Source organism: Portunus trituberculatus, chromosome 29, assembly GCF_017591435.1.
Source record: "Portunus trituberculatus isolate SZX2019 chromosome 29, ASM1759143v1, whole genome shotgun sequence".
Lineage (NCBI taxonomy): Eukaryota > Metazoa > Arthropoda > Malacostraca > Decapoda > Portunidae > Portunus > Portunus trituberculatus.
The window spans coordinates 4,076,572-4,091,460 of record NC_059283.1 but is presented as its reverse complement, the minus strand read 5'-3'; the positions used below and the strand labels follow the sequence as shown (position 1 = coordinate 4,091,460).

The window sequence follows — 14,889 nt, the reverse complement described above, 5'->3', positions numbered from 1 at the left end:
GCTCAGCACTGTGAACTAATTGGCAGGGTTCAGGGGACGTCCATTTGTCGGAGCCTCAGCCACAGCCCTGCCCCGCCACGCTCACATTACTGGCTTATTGTGTTTGGCGAACTGACTGCCACACTGCTGACATATTGGCCTCACGTGCTGCAGATACCAGGTAAATAGGTGTGTACTGAATAATAATGTGTGTGTGGGTGTGTGGATGTGGGTGTGGAGGTGTATTGGGGATGGTGTTTTTGTACTCTCAAATGTGGTTGTACTGTTACATATATTCAGTGTGTGTCCAGTTTTTGTTCACACTTAGTAGTCTTGCAAGCTCAAATTCTGTCTGTTTGTTTCTCTGTCTCTCACCAATCTCCCTCATCCCATCATTCCCTTCATTTCTTACTCACCATAGCCACAGAACAACCTCTTTTTTCCAGTGACATTCCTTAGACCTTCTCTTTCACTCCCTTCTTCTTTCCCGAGACACACTAGAGCACTTTCTTCAGCTACTATCCGTCTCTCTCTCTCTCTTTCTCTCACCCAAACTCTCTCATTCCATCATTCCCTTCATTCCTTACTCACCATAGCCCTAAAACACCTACTTTTCCCAGTGACATTCCTCAGACCTTCCCTTTCACTTCCTCTTTCTCTCCCTTACACCCAAGAGACACCAGAGGATCTCCTTCTTCAGCTACTCCTTCACCTAGTCACTTACCCAATCCGCCTCTCGCTTGATTCTTCCAGGCCGTCCACTCTTGATGAATTCCACGAAGTCGTACTGGGTGATGGAGGGAGCCACGTTACGCCGCCCATAGATAGCGAGGTGAGCGGTTCTGGGTACCGTGAAGTTGAACCTGCGAGGGAGAAAGAGAGAAATTGAGGCGGAGAAGGACAATAGTAGCGTCAGGTGAGGCATGTGGTGAACGCGGAGACAATGGAGGAGGAGGAGGAGGAGGAGGAGGAGGAGGAGGAGGAGGAGGAGGAGGAGGAGGAGGAGGAGGAGGAGGAGGAGGAGGAGGAGGAGGAGGAGGAGGAGGAGGAGGAGGAGGAAGATTCGTATAGTCCTCCTTTTCTTGAGCCGAAAATTCTACCCTCTACCTGAAAGTCCTTTAATTCAACTCCCTTTCTTCTCGTCATTCCAGGATCGCCGTAATTTAAACTTTTATTCCAGCAGAAGTTCCAGATGTACGTACTTACGCCCTTCTATTTCCAGAGTTTAAGTGGAAGGGGAGGATGGATGGGATAGATGAGTACACATAAAGACTGATCCACCCTCTGGTACCCATTTACTCATGAATAACTGAGTGCCATTAACCTTTCCTCTGCTCTCATCATTTCTCAAGTCAAATTTACCTTGCAGTCACACTTTGTCTCTGTATCCTTGAGTTTATACTTTAAGACCTCCTCCTGCGCACTGTCAGTTATTATATGTCTTATTGTAATCCTTATTTAGCTTTACTATTATATCTTCACTCATTTTAATTAACACCTTTCACCTTATAAAAGTTCTTAATCACTCGCTGCTTATTATCATTTACCTGTGCTTCATTCCTTTTATACACTGGCTTTAAAGTGCACAAACTTGTCTTTCACAGCTAACTCTTCTCTTCTTTCATGGATTATTTGGTGATAACTTATAATGAGTTACTACTAATACTACACATAACTTATTTCTCCCTTTAGTTCACTTACAACATTAAAGAACGGCAGTGTTTGTTATTTATGTAATTTTTAAGTAAAAATCTATCTACCATTCTTTCTTAACACTGAATCCTATAAATTTATCACTTTCAAGACAAAGCTTATATTTTCTCGCTCTCAATACATGTTTTATCTCTAAGAAATTAAAACTAAAGCTTGTGTCCAGTCACTTTTAATACGTTTTTTATCAATTCTAACACTATCACTCGAATCTTCCAAGCAAAAACTCCTATCTATCAGTTTCAATTTCAAGTCCTATTATTGTCAGATTTCAGAAGCAGAACACCTATCTTTGCCACTCCCAGCACTGTAACCTAACGTGTCTTACCTCATAAAGGTGGGCTGCTTAACATCAAACTGCGCGTTCCAGTAGCCTCTGGGCGGGATCTTGTTGACATAGCGACGGTTCAGTTCCCTCAGCCGCGTGAGCTCCGTGCTTCCAGTGTCAGGCTTCGGGGCACGAGCCAGAGTGGTGGTCAGTGGCGGGGAGTAAGCTGAGGGAGAGGGGAGAATGTACCCGTTAGACGGATGAGGAAAGCGTGTTTGTCAGGATGTTAGCATGATCGCTTTTAACCTCTTTTTTGGGACCTGCGCGTCACTGGACATTTTTTAATTTAATTTTTCTTGATATTTGTTGCTCTTACACGGTGCCTCATTTATATAAAAATGAGGATGCAGGAAAAAGAAAAGGACACGAAGGAAAAAGATACGATAAGAATTGGTTGTTTCAGAGTGAAAAGATGAAAAGAATGAAAATAAAGTGTCAGGAAAGAGAAAATAGTAGTGAAGAGAAGTTATTGACAAACATAAATTGTGTAAGTAGGAGATAATGGATAGATGAAAAAGAGGATAATTAGCATAAAAGGAGGGAGTAAGTGAGTTTATAAGAAAAAAAAAAAAAAAACAAGTGACCGTGTGCGTTGGGAACAAAGGAAAAAATGTCAAAGAGGAGAGAGGAAGAGATGAAAGCTCGATTATTAGGATACACAGAGCTGAACGTTTCATAACAGAACATGAAAAAAGATGAATAAAACAAAATATATCAGATATTTCTTCAAAGCACGAGGCATCTGTGAAAAGGCCAATACCTAATAACATGTTGAAATATTTAGAATACACTTAACTAAAAATCCTAAACAACGTACAAAATTCAGCAATTATTAGCACTACTCATGAAATACAATCAATGAATAACGGTATTTTTAGCACCAAGAAAACCAAGACGTAACGTAATAAATTAAGAAGAAAATCATTAATATCACATGAATATCCAACGCACACAAGCAAAGCGAACGAAAATACACATCTATATATACACAACCAGTAACAATACACAGTTGAATGGCAATAAAGAAACAGAACCAGTCATACACGAAAGAAAAATAGCTCTTCATTTAAGCGCTGGGACGGACAGACGTTAAAAAAAAAAAAAAAAAAAAAAAAAAAGACAAGTGGAAATCAATGAAGACGAAAGAGGACTTCTAAATCCGTCTCAAAGATGTTGACGTGGCCAGTGACGTCACGAGGGACACGGCGAGAGTAAATAATGCACAGAGAGAGAGAGAGAGAGAGAGAGAGAGAGAGAGAGAGAGAGAGAGAGAGAGAGAGAGAGAGAGAGAGAGAGAGAGAGAGAGAGAGAGAGAGAGAGAGAGAGAGAAATGGTCTAGTACTTTTTTCCCACGCTCTTTCTCCCTCTCCCTCCGTTCCCCCCTTCCTTACCAAACCTCAGACAAAATAAACACAAAGAACACTCACATAAAAACAATACATTTTCTCTACAGTCCTTTCATTACAACCCACAAAAATGACCCATTAACTTTATTTTCAATCATTCCCAATACATTTCCACATTATTTGATATTGACTCTACACCTTCCATCCTGACCCACACACACACGCACGCATTCTCTCTCTCTCTCTCTCTCTCTCTCTCTCTCTCTCTCTCTCTCTCTCTCTCTCTCTCTCTCTCTCTCTGTCCTTTGTTCTCTCCCTTCTTGTATTCATTCTTCCCTCGAGAACAATCACCTGCCCACCTGAGAGGACACACCTGAGGGCTTAGCGGGACAAGATTATCAGAGAAGAGAAAGTTTGGGAAATATTGGGAAGGAGAAAGACAAACAAGAAACTTCCGTGAGAGGAATGACGGCCCTTTTGTCTTATAGTTTTGTGGTGGTGGTGGTGGTGGTGGTGGTGGTGGTGGTGTTATTATTATTATTAGTGGTAGTGGTAGTGGTGGTGGTGGTGAATGTTCGTCAGTTTGGCCATGAAATATTGAGCTCACGTATAATCTCTCTCTCTCTCTCTCTCTCTCTCTCTCTCTGTAAGCAAACACGTCATCCAGTCCCCTTTTTTCACTCCAATCAAGCATCCCCACAACACATACATAACGATCCTCCTACGCATTTATTCCTCAGTCAATCCATCAACTTTTCCTCTCTCTCTCTCTCTCTCTCTCTCTCTCTCTCTCTCTCTCTCTGCTTCCAGCTGGCAGCCTTCCCTCCCCACACTACATGATGGACCAGCCCGAGCGGTTCAATAGCATGCCAGCTGTGTGTCACCGGTTCATGGTGAATTGTAGAACCGCAGCGCACCTCACTTGTCATTCCAGCGTACCACACCTGTCATTCCAGCGAAACACATCTGTCATTCCATTTCACCCTCATTACTTCTGACGCGGGAATGAAATGTGGTGGTGGTGGTGGTGGTGGTGGTGGTGGTGTCGGGCTAAAATAATTTCAATTTGCAATGGTGAAAATATTACTGCCGCGGTTTTAATTCCGTTTCGTAAAATATAGCGCGAGTAATTAGTAGTTGCAAGCTTAATGGTGGGGGCCAGGTAGGTTACAGGTGATAAACACGCTAGTGGCAGCGCAGGCGGCAGGTGAGTGTGAGTGAATAGAAAACGGCCTACCAGGTGAGTACGTTACAGACTGGCAGGTGAATGGCATGTGATTGAGATGTACAGGTAAGGTGAATTTTTTTATCGTGAGTTTGAGAGTTTTAAAAATGAGTTTTTTTTTTTTTTAAGGATATTGGGGCTTAAAAAGGTGTGTTTTAAAATAGGGAGAGTGCCGCGTGTGGGCCGAATGACTTCTTGTAATTTATCTAATATCCCTATTTTTAGTTACTTTTGTCTCTGTATGCCGTTTTATCACTAATTTTGGTAGATTTAGAAGAATATGTAACTCTATATGTAGTCTCAGCATAGCCTGACTTTTAAACTGCAGTAAGAAAAAAAAAAAAAAAAACTAAGGTTTAACAAACGTATTTTCAAATTCAATATATAAGTATTTTTCTGGATTGGTATCTGTTTAATTTTGCAAGAATTCACATGAGTCACTCTTCTGTATATTAATATTAAAGTAATGTATCTAGACTTGAATATCTATACCTGTGCATTTTAATTTTATTGAGTATGCGTGTGTTTGTCATCCTACATACATATATCGAAATACAACATGCATCCATGTATGTAATTCTATACGTGTCTGGCGTCTTTCAATGTGAAGAGGAAAAGTTTATCACTAAATGTGTTTCGCTCAAATTTACGACAAATATATTTCATCAGAGTAATATTGTAATGCACCTTTCTGTGTCACTGTACTGCAAGCACATCTCGCCTTTTCAGTGTAGCAGTAATGTAACAAACCTGCACGGCCTTTAATCAGCGCAGCGCGGGTAACACCTCAGATCACAAGGCGCCAGGTAATCACGGAAAAGGAAGCGTGACTCCTTCGCACATTTACAAAAGAGGAATCGAGAAAACCTTGACTTACTGAGGTTTGATGTTCATGTTTAACTCCAAGACACAGTAAGCTTCGGGAATTACACCGAAACATTTTATTGTCCCGGACCTGGATTCAGATAATACTCCAAAGAATTTCTGATGAACGAAGCTTTGCGAGGCTTTTAGAATTCTCTGTATTGCGTCAGGGAATTCGATGTTCTCTTTTTATAAGCCACAAATAATGTAATTTTATACTTTTAATTTGAGACATGGAATTAACTCCTTTTCCTATCATGCCACAAGGAAATAAGGCCGATGTTCTCTTAGAAAATGACAAATGATGGACGTTTAATGCATTTCAACGCATAAATTATATCATTTCCTCATTGCAGTGAAAGATAATGAAGTGTACACTCATTTAAAACTACAACAGCCACTGACATTTAATACATTACATTAAAATCTTTCTTATTCGCTGCAAGAACATAATATCACAATTTACTTAAAAGATCAACAAGAACAATGAAGTCGTAAGACACATTAACAAACAAAATGCAACGCTCTGTCGCTGTTGCATGAAATAGTAAACAGGTCATTCATTTCTTTTGAACAAAAAACTAACACATTCTAAAACGTAGCGGACATTTCATCATCGCATATATGAATATTAGACTCACTGGAACACACACATACACACCAACAAAGCGAATAAACTCATTTCTATGGACAAAACATCACGAACCAGCGAAGCATCAAGCGAACTTCTAATAAAAAAAGTAGCATGGTTAAAATATCTAAGAATCAATACGTCTTCAAGTAAATTAGGGGCAAGGTAAAGCTAAACCTGCGCCACATGTAAAGCTTTAAAATTAGCACATACAGAGAGAGAGAGAGAGAGAGAGAGAGAGAGAGAGAGAGAGAGAGAGAGAGAGAGAGAGAGAGAGAGAGAGAGAGAGAGAATCAAGTTAGGTCATGTCATACCTTGGCGATCCTCAGGACGTACTGGGAAAGAAGATGACAGGTCAGTAAGAGAATGTATGAACAGTATATGACGAACGAAAAAGTAAGGACGGGAATTTATGCGAACAAGATGACAAAGAAAAATAGAATATCTCAAGGTGGACTCGTAGTTTGAGGAAAATGACAAGAAAAATACAATATCTCTCTCGTCTGCGTGCGTCTGCGGTCGTTGTTCGCAGCCGCACCAAGACAACTGCTCCCCTCAAGTCACGAAAGTTAATACCAGTTTCTCAGAATAACTTGCCTCCACATCTAACGAGGCCAGCGCACGCCACCACCACGCCATCACCACTCCGCAGCCACGCCACCACGCGTCCCCTTAACTTATGCCACACTAAACTTACACTTTACCAAATCTTTAACCCAATAACAAGTGTATTTTTATTTTAATCAAGTGTAGGACTCCCAAATCACACTGTCCGAAGGTAAACACTTGTATTTTTTAGAAGAATAACACAAATTACTTCACACTAACTCTAATAATCTTTAAGCAAAAATTAAATTCGTAGTATTGCATAATTTTTACGAAGCATGTGACTAACAAAGCATAACTCATTCTTAACTTATGGACGAGAGGTAAGAAACAGTTTTAAGCGAATAATTCATAACACGCCACTCACTCTTCAGGAACTTCAACGAATAGAAACATACATATTTCTCATCGACAGGAATAGGATAACGAAATCACAACCTATTCCACACCAGCAGACGAGAAGTAAAGGCAGGTAGGTATAAACAGGTATATTGGCATCATGCACCTTCACCTGAGACCTGAGCAAACACCATCACTACCATTTCGTATTTTCGAGGCCCCAGGAATACAGGTAAAGATGCATTTAATTACATGTCCATTCCATTAAAGGAACATAAAAAATGAATGAACAAATTAATCTTGAAAGAGGAAGAATAATGGAAAATATAATAGAGAAGTGAAATTTTTACTTCCTCAAAGAAAAACCTATTAGCTTCTTAACTCCTTCAGTACTGTGACACATTTTTTACCTTGAGATTTATTTATAATTAGACCATCTTATTTACATTAGGAAGTGTATGGATATTAGAAGATTTAATGGCCAGAGTCTTCATTATTTAAGTCACCCATATGAGTTTCTGAAGGTGTAAAATCACCAAATAGTAAGCAGAATGAATATGAAAATGCGTCCTGGTACTGAAGAGGTTAAGAATATTTAATCGACGAAAAAAAGGAAATAAAGTAAGGAATGAAAAGACTTGAAGGAGGAAAAGAAATCACGCAAAATATGATGAAAAGAAGCAAATTTTGACTTCAGTAAAAAAAAAAAAAAAGAATTAGCATCTTTCTCTTTCCCAGGTGTTAAGATTGGCAAGTATCAAGTGGCGGGAAGGCCTAGGAGGAGGCTGGCGGGGGAAATACAATTACAAACCAGTAAACGTACTCGATGGCCGCTAAACACACGGTCAAACTGGTGCCACAACACGCAACACGCTCCTCTGCACGCAACACGCCCGCAACATCACACTGCCACTGCACGTAATGCGGGCGTGTGGCATGTGTCATTTGTCAAGGAATACACTGGTGGAATTGAATGAAAAGGTAAAAAGATGGAAAAGTTGGTGGATGAATTAGTGAATAAATAAGAAAGCAGTTAATGTCATGGAAATAAAGAGGTAAAAACGGTAGATAAATAAATTACTAAATACATCAACGAACATATACATAAATACATGAATTAATATGCAAGTACTCGATAGAAAAGTGAATAAAATAAAACCATGCATGGGTAATATAAAAACAAAATAATACAACGAAAAAAAAAAGTCAACATGTCGATATCAAATTTCATTAAAGAAAAATATAGAAAAGAAATCATAAGAGAGAGAGAGAGAGAGAGAGAGAGAGAGAGAGAGAGAGAGAGAGAGAGAGAGAGAGAGAGAGAGAGAGAGAGAGAGAGAGAGAGAGAGAGAGAGAGAGAGAGAGAGAGAGAGAGAGAGAGAGAGAGAGAGAGAGAGAGATCGTCCCTGAGTGAGCCTCGTTCCTGGACTCTTAAACTTTAGAAACAAGCACAAACGTTCCAAGGAGGACCCAGAGGCACACGCGAGGTAGGCAACGAAGAAAGGAAGAGGAAGAGGAGGAGGAGGAGGAGGAGGAGGAGGAGGAGGAGGAGGAGGAGGAGGAGGAGGAGGAGGAGGAGGAGGAGGAGGAGGAGGAGGAGTAGATACATTTAAGTAGGAAGTATTTATCTACATTTTCATGAGTGTTGTACTACTAAGATGTGATTTGTGTAATGTTGTTGACGTGATATGTTTAATTTACGTGGATCTGACATGACACAAGGTAAGTTAAGGTAATCATGTCTCGTGTACAGGTGAGAGGACAGGTACACACACACACACCCACACACACACACCCACACACACACACACACACACACACACACACACACACAGGTGCATACATACAAGCAGACAGACAGACATTAATACTCTAGTTATTATATTTCTTGTTTTAGGTCTCACTCTCTCTCTCTCTCTCTCTCTCTCTCTCATTTTTCTCTTTTATGGTTCTTGATAATAAATATTCCTACTTTTTTCTAATCATAACTTTTTTGTAATTGTAATGAGTAGAATAATTTGTTTTTTCTTCTAGACCTTCCCCAATCTCTCTCTCTCTCTCTCTCTCTCTCTCTCGTCAGTCCGGATAAGCGAGGGTGTCTTGGTGTGGTTTCCGGGTGATATATTTGATCGCGCATCTCAGAATTATGATCATCGCATAAGAAAATTAGATAAGAACTTTTTTGGCTTGAGTCCTATCGCCCGTAGGATATTAATGTGTCTCTCTCTTCTCTCCTTTCCCTTCCCTCCTTATCTCCCTCTCTGCCGTCTCTCGTCTTGACTTTCTCTTCTGTCTAAAAAATGAAGAAAAGTTGTGATTCTTTATGATTTTTTTTGTTTTTATATTCTTATCAGGATTTTATGTTTTTATTTTGATGGGGTGGATTTATAGTTTGTCTGTCTGTGTGTCTCTCTCTCTGCTATAGCTAACACTATTAATACCACCACTAAAATCAAGAGGGAGAAGAAGAAAGAGGAAGAGGAGGAGGAGGAGGAGGAGGAGGAGGAGGAGGAGGAGGAGGAGGAGGAGGAGGAGGAGGAGGAGGAGGAGAAGAAGATGAAGAAGAAGAAGATGAAGAAGAAGAAGAAGAAGAAGAAGAAGAAGAAGAAGAAGAAGAAGAAGAAGAAGAAGAAGAAGACAAAGAAGAAGAGAAGAAGAAGATAAAATGAAGAAAAATATCAACACCACCACCATCACCACTACCACCACCACCACCACCACCACCACCACCACCAACAACAACAACAAAAACATCTAATACAACCTTTCAAACTTTCCATCTCTCTCACTTGATATTTTTCCCTCCAATCAATTATCGTTTGTGTCCGCGAAGTAATCTTTTCCCCTCACGTAATTACCCCGCGTTTGAGGAAGAAAATGACGCAGAGAGAGAGAGAGAGAGAGAGAGAGAGAGAGAGAGAGAGAGAGAGAGAGAGAGAGAGAGAGAGAGAGAGAGAGAGAGAGAGAGAGAGAGAGAGAGAGAGATAAAACTCCCGAAATAATAAAATGAAATAACAGAATCCTTATAAGTGAAAGAAGGAATGAGCGAGCGAGAGCGAGAGAGAGAGAGAGAGAGAGAGAGAGAGAGAGAGAGAGAGAGAGAGAGAGAGAGAGAGAGAGAGAGAGAGAGAGAGAGAGAGAGAGAGAGAGAGAGAGAGAGAGAGAGAGATTCTGCTCTGGACAGGTAACAAATCACAAACAGGTAAGAACAGATAACCCGATGTGTGTTTCTGAAACTTTCAATACACACGCTCACACACACAGACACACACACACACACACACACACACACACACACACACACACACACACACACACACACACACACACACACACACACAGAGCGCACCTGTCAAACATTGCCTGATTGAACAGAGTTTTCCTTTCAATAAATTGATGAAACCAGTGATAGCCTGAGAGAGAGAGAGAGAGAGAGAGAGAGAGAGAGAGAGAGAGAGAGAGAGAGAGAGAGAGAGAGAGAGAGAGAGAGAGAGAGAGAGAGAGAGAGAGAGAGAGAGAGAGAGAGAGAGAGAGAGAGAGCATAAGAATAGAGGCTCCACCAAAGGAATATTGTTGTGAGCCCCGATGTGGATTGTGGAGCAGGGATGGATGTAGGAGGGAGAAGAAATAAGTGGAGTGATAGAAGGTGGACGGAGGTAAGGAAAGAAAAAGAATTCAATAGCACGAGAGCAAATGGGAGATGATTGAAGAGAGGAGCCTGGATGAGAGGAAGGAGAGAGGGAACCTTAAGGGCTGTAACGCACAAGAATATTTTCCAAGTGAACGAAAAGATTCATTTAACAATACATGGAAACAAGGAAAAAAAATAAACACGAAAATAAATGAAAATAAATGAAATTATGAATAACCACAAGAACTAGAGAGGAAATATGAAGGGAAATGAAAGAGAACCAGAAGATAAAAAGGCAATGAAAAAAAACAATAACAAGGTAAATAAGAGAAAAATTAGACGAGGGAGTTAAGAAAATATGAGGAGAGAAAAGAAAAAGGAAGAAAAGGAAGTCGAAAATGCGTATAGGAAATTTATTTAAATAGAATAGAGAAGACGGGGATGATGATACTACTACTACTACTACTACTACTACTACTACTACTACCTACCCAAATTCAAGCCAATATACCATGAAAACCTGCCCGCAACCCACCTGATACTCACCCCCTCTTCCCATCCGCCCACCTGCCCAGCCTGCCATCCATCACGGCAGGACAGTGGGCTCCCTGCATCATAATCCCGAATAATTGAGGCTGTCCTGTGTTATTGGTTCCGGTTATTGAAGTTTAATCCCACGTAGCCATATCTAAGTGCGGTTCTAAGACGCATGGGACTGAGAAATAAAAATAGAAAAGAAACTGGCGGAGATCATGTCAAATATCGGAGTTCCTTTGATTTGATTATTGAGGAAAAAGTTTTGATGTCGGTTATAAGTTTCTGATTCACTTGTTTTTCCTTTCGTTGTGTGATTTCATGTATCTTGAGTGTTTTTGTTTTTTTTGCATTGACTTTCTGTTGTATTTTGAGTTTTTTTTTTTCCAGTAATGTACCGAAGAAGAAACAGAACAACAACAAAAGCAACAACTACAAGAAAAATAAAGTAGAAAAACATTAACACCACATTTACCACCACCACCACCCAAAATAACAACAAAAACAACTAATAATCAACTAATAACTCAAACTTTCCACCCATAAATGATACTTTTTTTTCAAATTATCTGTTACTATTATTTTTTGTCAATTCCTGTGTTTTTTAATGGGTTCCTGACTTTTGGCTAATTCTTTTTTTTTTTTTTATCTTTAAGGGAACTGGCATTCAAGTGGGCCTTTTTTTTAATCTTTTGTTGTCCTTGGCCGGCTTACACTCTTGCATAAAAATGGATGAATATGGTTGTACACACACACACACACACACACACTCTCTCTCTCTCTCTCTCTGCCTCACACTGATTGGTCCTCGCCACCCACCCAGGGAGAGATGGACGTCTGTAATTGGTGGAGACAATAACTTTGGGCCCAATGGGAACACCGATGATTGGCGGAGATTGCTCTTAGGGGACTGTTATCTGTCAGAAGTGCCGTTAATTGGTGCAGGTAATGGACATAATCTGGTCAGCCTCGTGTGTCTCCCCTGCTTGCGAGAGTAATGCAAGAATAAGGCTGTTTCCTGTTTTCTTATTTTTTGTCATATTTTTTTTGTTGGGATTCTAAATTGTCTTGTTCTTAACCTCTTGTGTACCATGACGCGATTCCATATTCATTCTGCTTACTATTTGGTGATCTTATACAGCTTCAGAAACTAATGTATGGGATTAAAATAGTGAAGACTGTGGTTATTGATCTTCTGACTTCAACGTACCCTTTCTAATGCAAATAAAACGTCTAATAATACCCATAAATCAAGGTAAAAATGCATCTCAGTATTGAAGAGGTTAAGAAGGGGAATATGAGAGAGAGAGAGAGAGAGAGAGAGAGAGAGAGAGAGAGAGAGAGAGAGAGAGAGAGAGAGAGAGAGAGAGAGAGAGAGAGAGAGAGAGAGAGAGAGAGAGAGAGAGAGAATCTTTTTCTTTGGCATAAAAAAGTAGATAATCAGAGGCTAATATTGGGCAAATCTCTCTCTCTCTCTCTCTCTCCACACGTTTCCACATTCCCATACTGACAGGTTAAGATCTCATCGTCCTGCTCCTTTTCCATTCCTCTCCCTTCCCCACCCCTTTCTCCTCCCTCCTTCCCTCCCTCCTGCTCCTAAAAGTGTCTGCAGGAAGTATTCGTGGTGGTTTGGTCGCTCAATATGTAAAGCAGTTTTATATAGAAGGATTATCTTGGGCAATACTTTGTGAGCGTCCGAACAGCCACCTTGATGTTTCCCTGCGAGCGTTTGGCAAGGAGAGGAAGAGGAAGAGAGAGAGGGTGAAGGGGAGGGTGGTTGCAGTGGTGGTGTAACGAGGAAGGGAAGAGTGGAGAGAAGAGTGAGTGTGTTGGAGATAAGGAGAGAGGAGAGGGGAATAAGAAGAGGATGTAAGTGAGAGGACGGTAAGAATGGGAGGTTCTTTGGGGTGAGAGGAGAAGGAATAGAAGAGAAGAATAAAAACGACCACAGTGGAAGGCAGAGAAAGGAAGGAAAGAAGGAAGATTGTTGAATGATGAGGAGGAAAGGTAAGGAGAATAAGAAAGGGAGAGAAGAGAATGTAGGAGGATACGAAGAAGAGAGAGAGGCAGGAACAGCAGAGTAGGAAAAGGAGAGAATATAAAATTAAAATGAAGGTAGAAAATTATATATAAACAGAGAAAAGAAGGAAACAATAGAAAAAGCAATGGGAAATGAGAAAGGAAGGAAAGGTGGTTGGAACGAAGAGAAAATAAACAAACGATGAGGAGAAAAATGGTAAAAACTGGATAATAAGAAAGAAATGGAAGGAGAAAGAGGAGGAGGAGGAGGAGGAGGAGGAGGAGGAGGAGGAGGAGGAGGAAGAGGAGGAGGAAGAAGAGAAGGAGGAGCTGCAGTCCCACACCTGAATCATTCCTGTCAGGTATTTGTGTGAGTTTCCAGAGGCGGGTCCCAAAAACGCATCTCCGTCTTGTCAAACTTGCGCCCCCTACAGAATTTTGCGAGCGAGGGAGCGGCGTCGTGGCGAGAAATCTTCAAGGATACACCGGAAAAAACGGCGAATATTTTACCATTTCCGAGCCCAACTGAGCTACTTCCCTCCCTCCCTCGCGCCTTCCCTTAAGCTTTTGGCAGGAAAGTTTTCGGGTCTCGAGTCTTGGGTCTAGGGTCTTCTCCTCCCTCTAATTCCCAGCATGCCATATGGTGTTCCCGCGGCCCCCCCCCCCACTATCCGGTAACTTCTGTAAATTTCTTATGTATAATGTAATCGCGTCAGCTCAGTGTGTTGTGTGATTGGGTGGCAGTTTTGATTTATTTGTTGAGGTTCAAGTTTTTATTTCTTCAATCAGTTTATGGTGTTTTTGTGCATATTATAGGTTTTTCTTGGTTTGTTATTGTGAGGATTTGATTAATTTCATGTGTTTATTTGTACTGATGACGGTTTTTTTGAAGCTTCACTTATCTTAGAAAAGCTTGACTTATCTTCTTATGCTCTTTAAGTAATCAATGAGTTTATTTTTAAGTAATTTCAGTAACCATTGACTGACTTAATGTATTTGTTTGTATTATATCCGGTTTTTTAAGCTTCCCTTATCTTTATGTAATCAGTGAGTTTATTGTTACGTAATTTCAGTAACCATTATTGTTTACTTCTTAAGGTGTCACATTTACTGAGTATGTTACAAACTGGCAGTCCTATTTTCCTCACCTCTCCAGCCTTTCATCCTATCATACCCACACACCTCAGTCATTTATGTGAGGCGCACGGCACGCTTGCCTTAACGAGTCGGTGGCCAGGTAAGTCAGGTATGCTAGATTACCCCCAATAACCAGCCAGTCATGCGTAATAATGAGGTGATTAACGACATAGGAAAGTATATCTATTATTCGTAAAATTTGCCTTTTTGCTTATTCAGGAGTCGTGGGTTGTTTCAAATGTGTCAGGAAATAAAAGTATAAGGATTATAAATGAAAGTAATGGTGTTATGAGGAACGTGGTGTTATGAAGAGATGCAACAGGTAACTGGAGAACTTAACTAAAAAGAGACATGGAGCAAAGAAACCACAAACATATACACACATACAGCAAGATACAGGAATACATAGAAAGATGCGTATATAGAAAAAAATGATAAGTACATAAATACATAGAAAAAGACAAACTGATACAAAAACAGACGTACAAATAAAACAGATAGATATACAGATAGCAAGATACAGAAAAAAAATCACATTAA

The 14,889-nt window shown here is 40.4% G+C and overlaps 1 protein-coding gene across 1 annotated transcript in view; it reads right to left on the bottom strand.

Annotated features, from left to right (window-relative positions):
• LOC123510458 (teneurin-a-like) overlaps positions 1-14,889 on the bottom strand; it is a 462,953-nt gene that overhangs the window by 119,199 nt on the left and 328,865 nt on the right. The window contains 2 exon segments of the mRNA XM_045265650.1: positions 704-842; positions 2,018-2,183. Coding sequence (XP_045121585.1) covers positions 704-842; positions 2,018-2,183 — 305 coding nt within the window.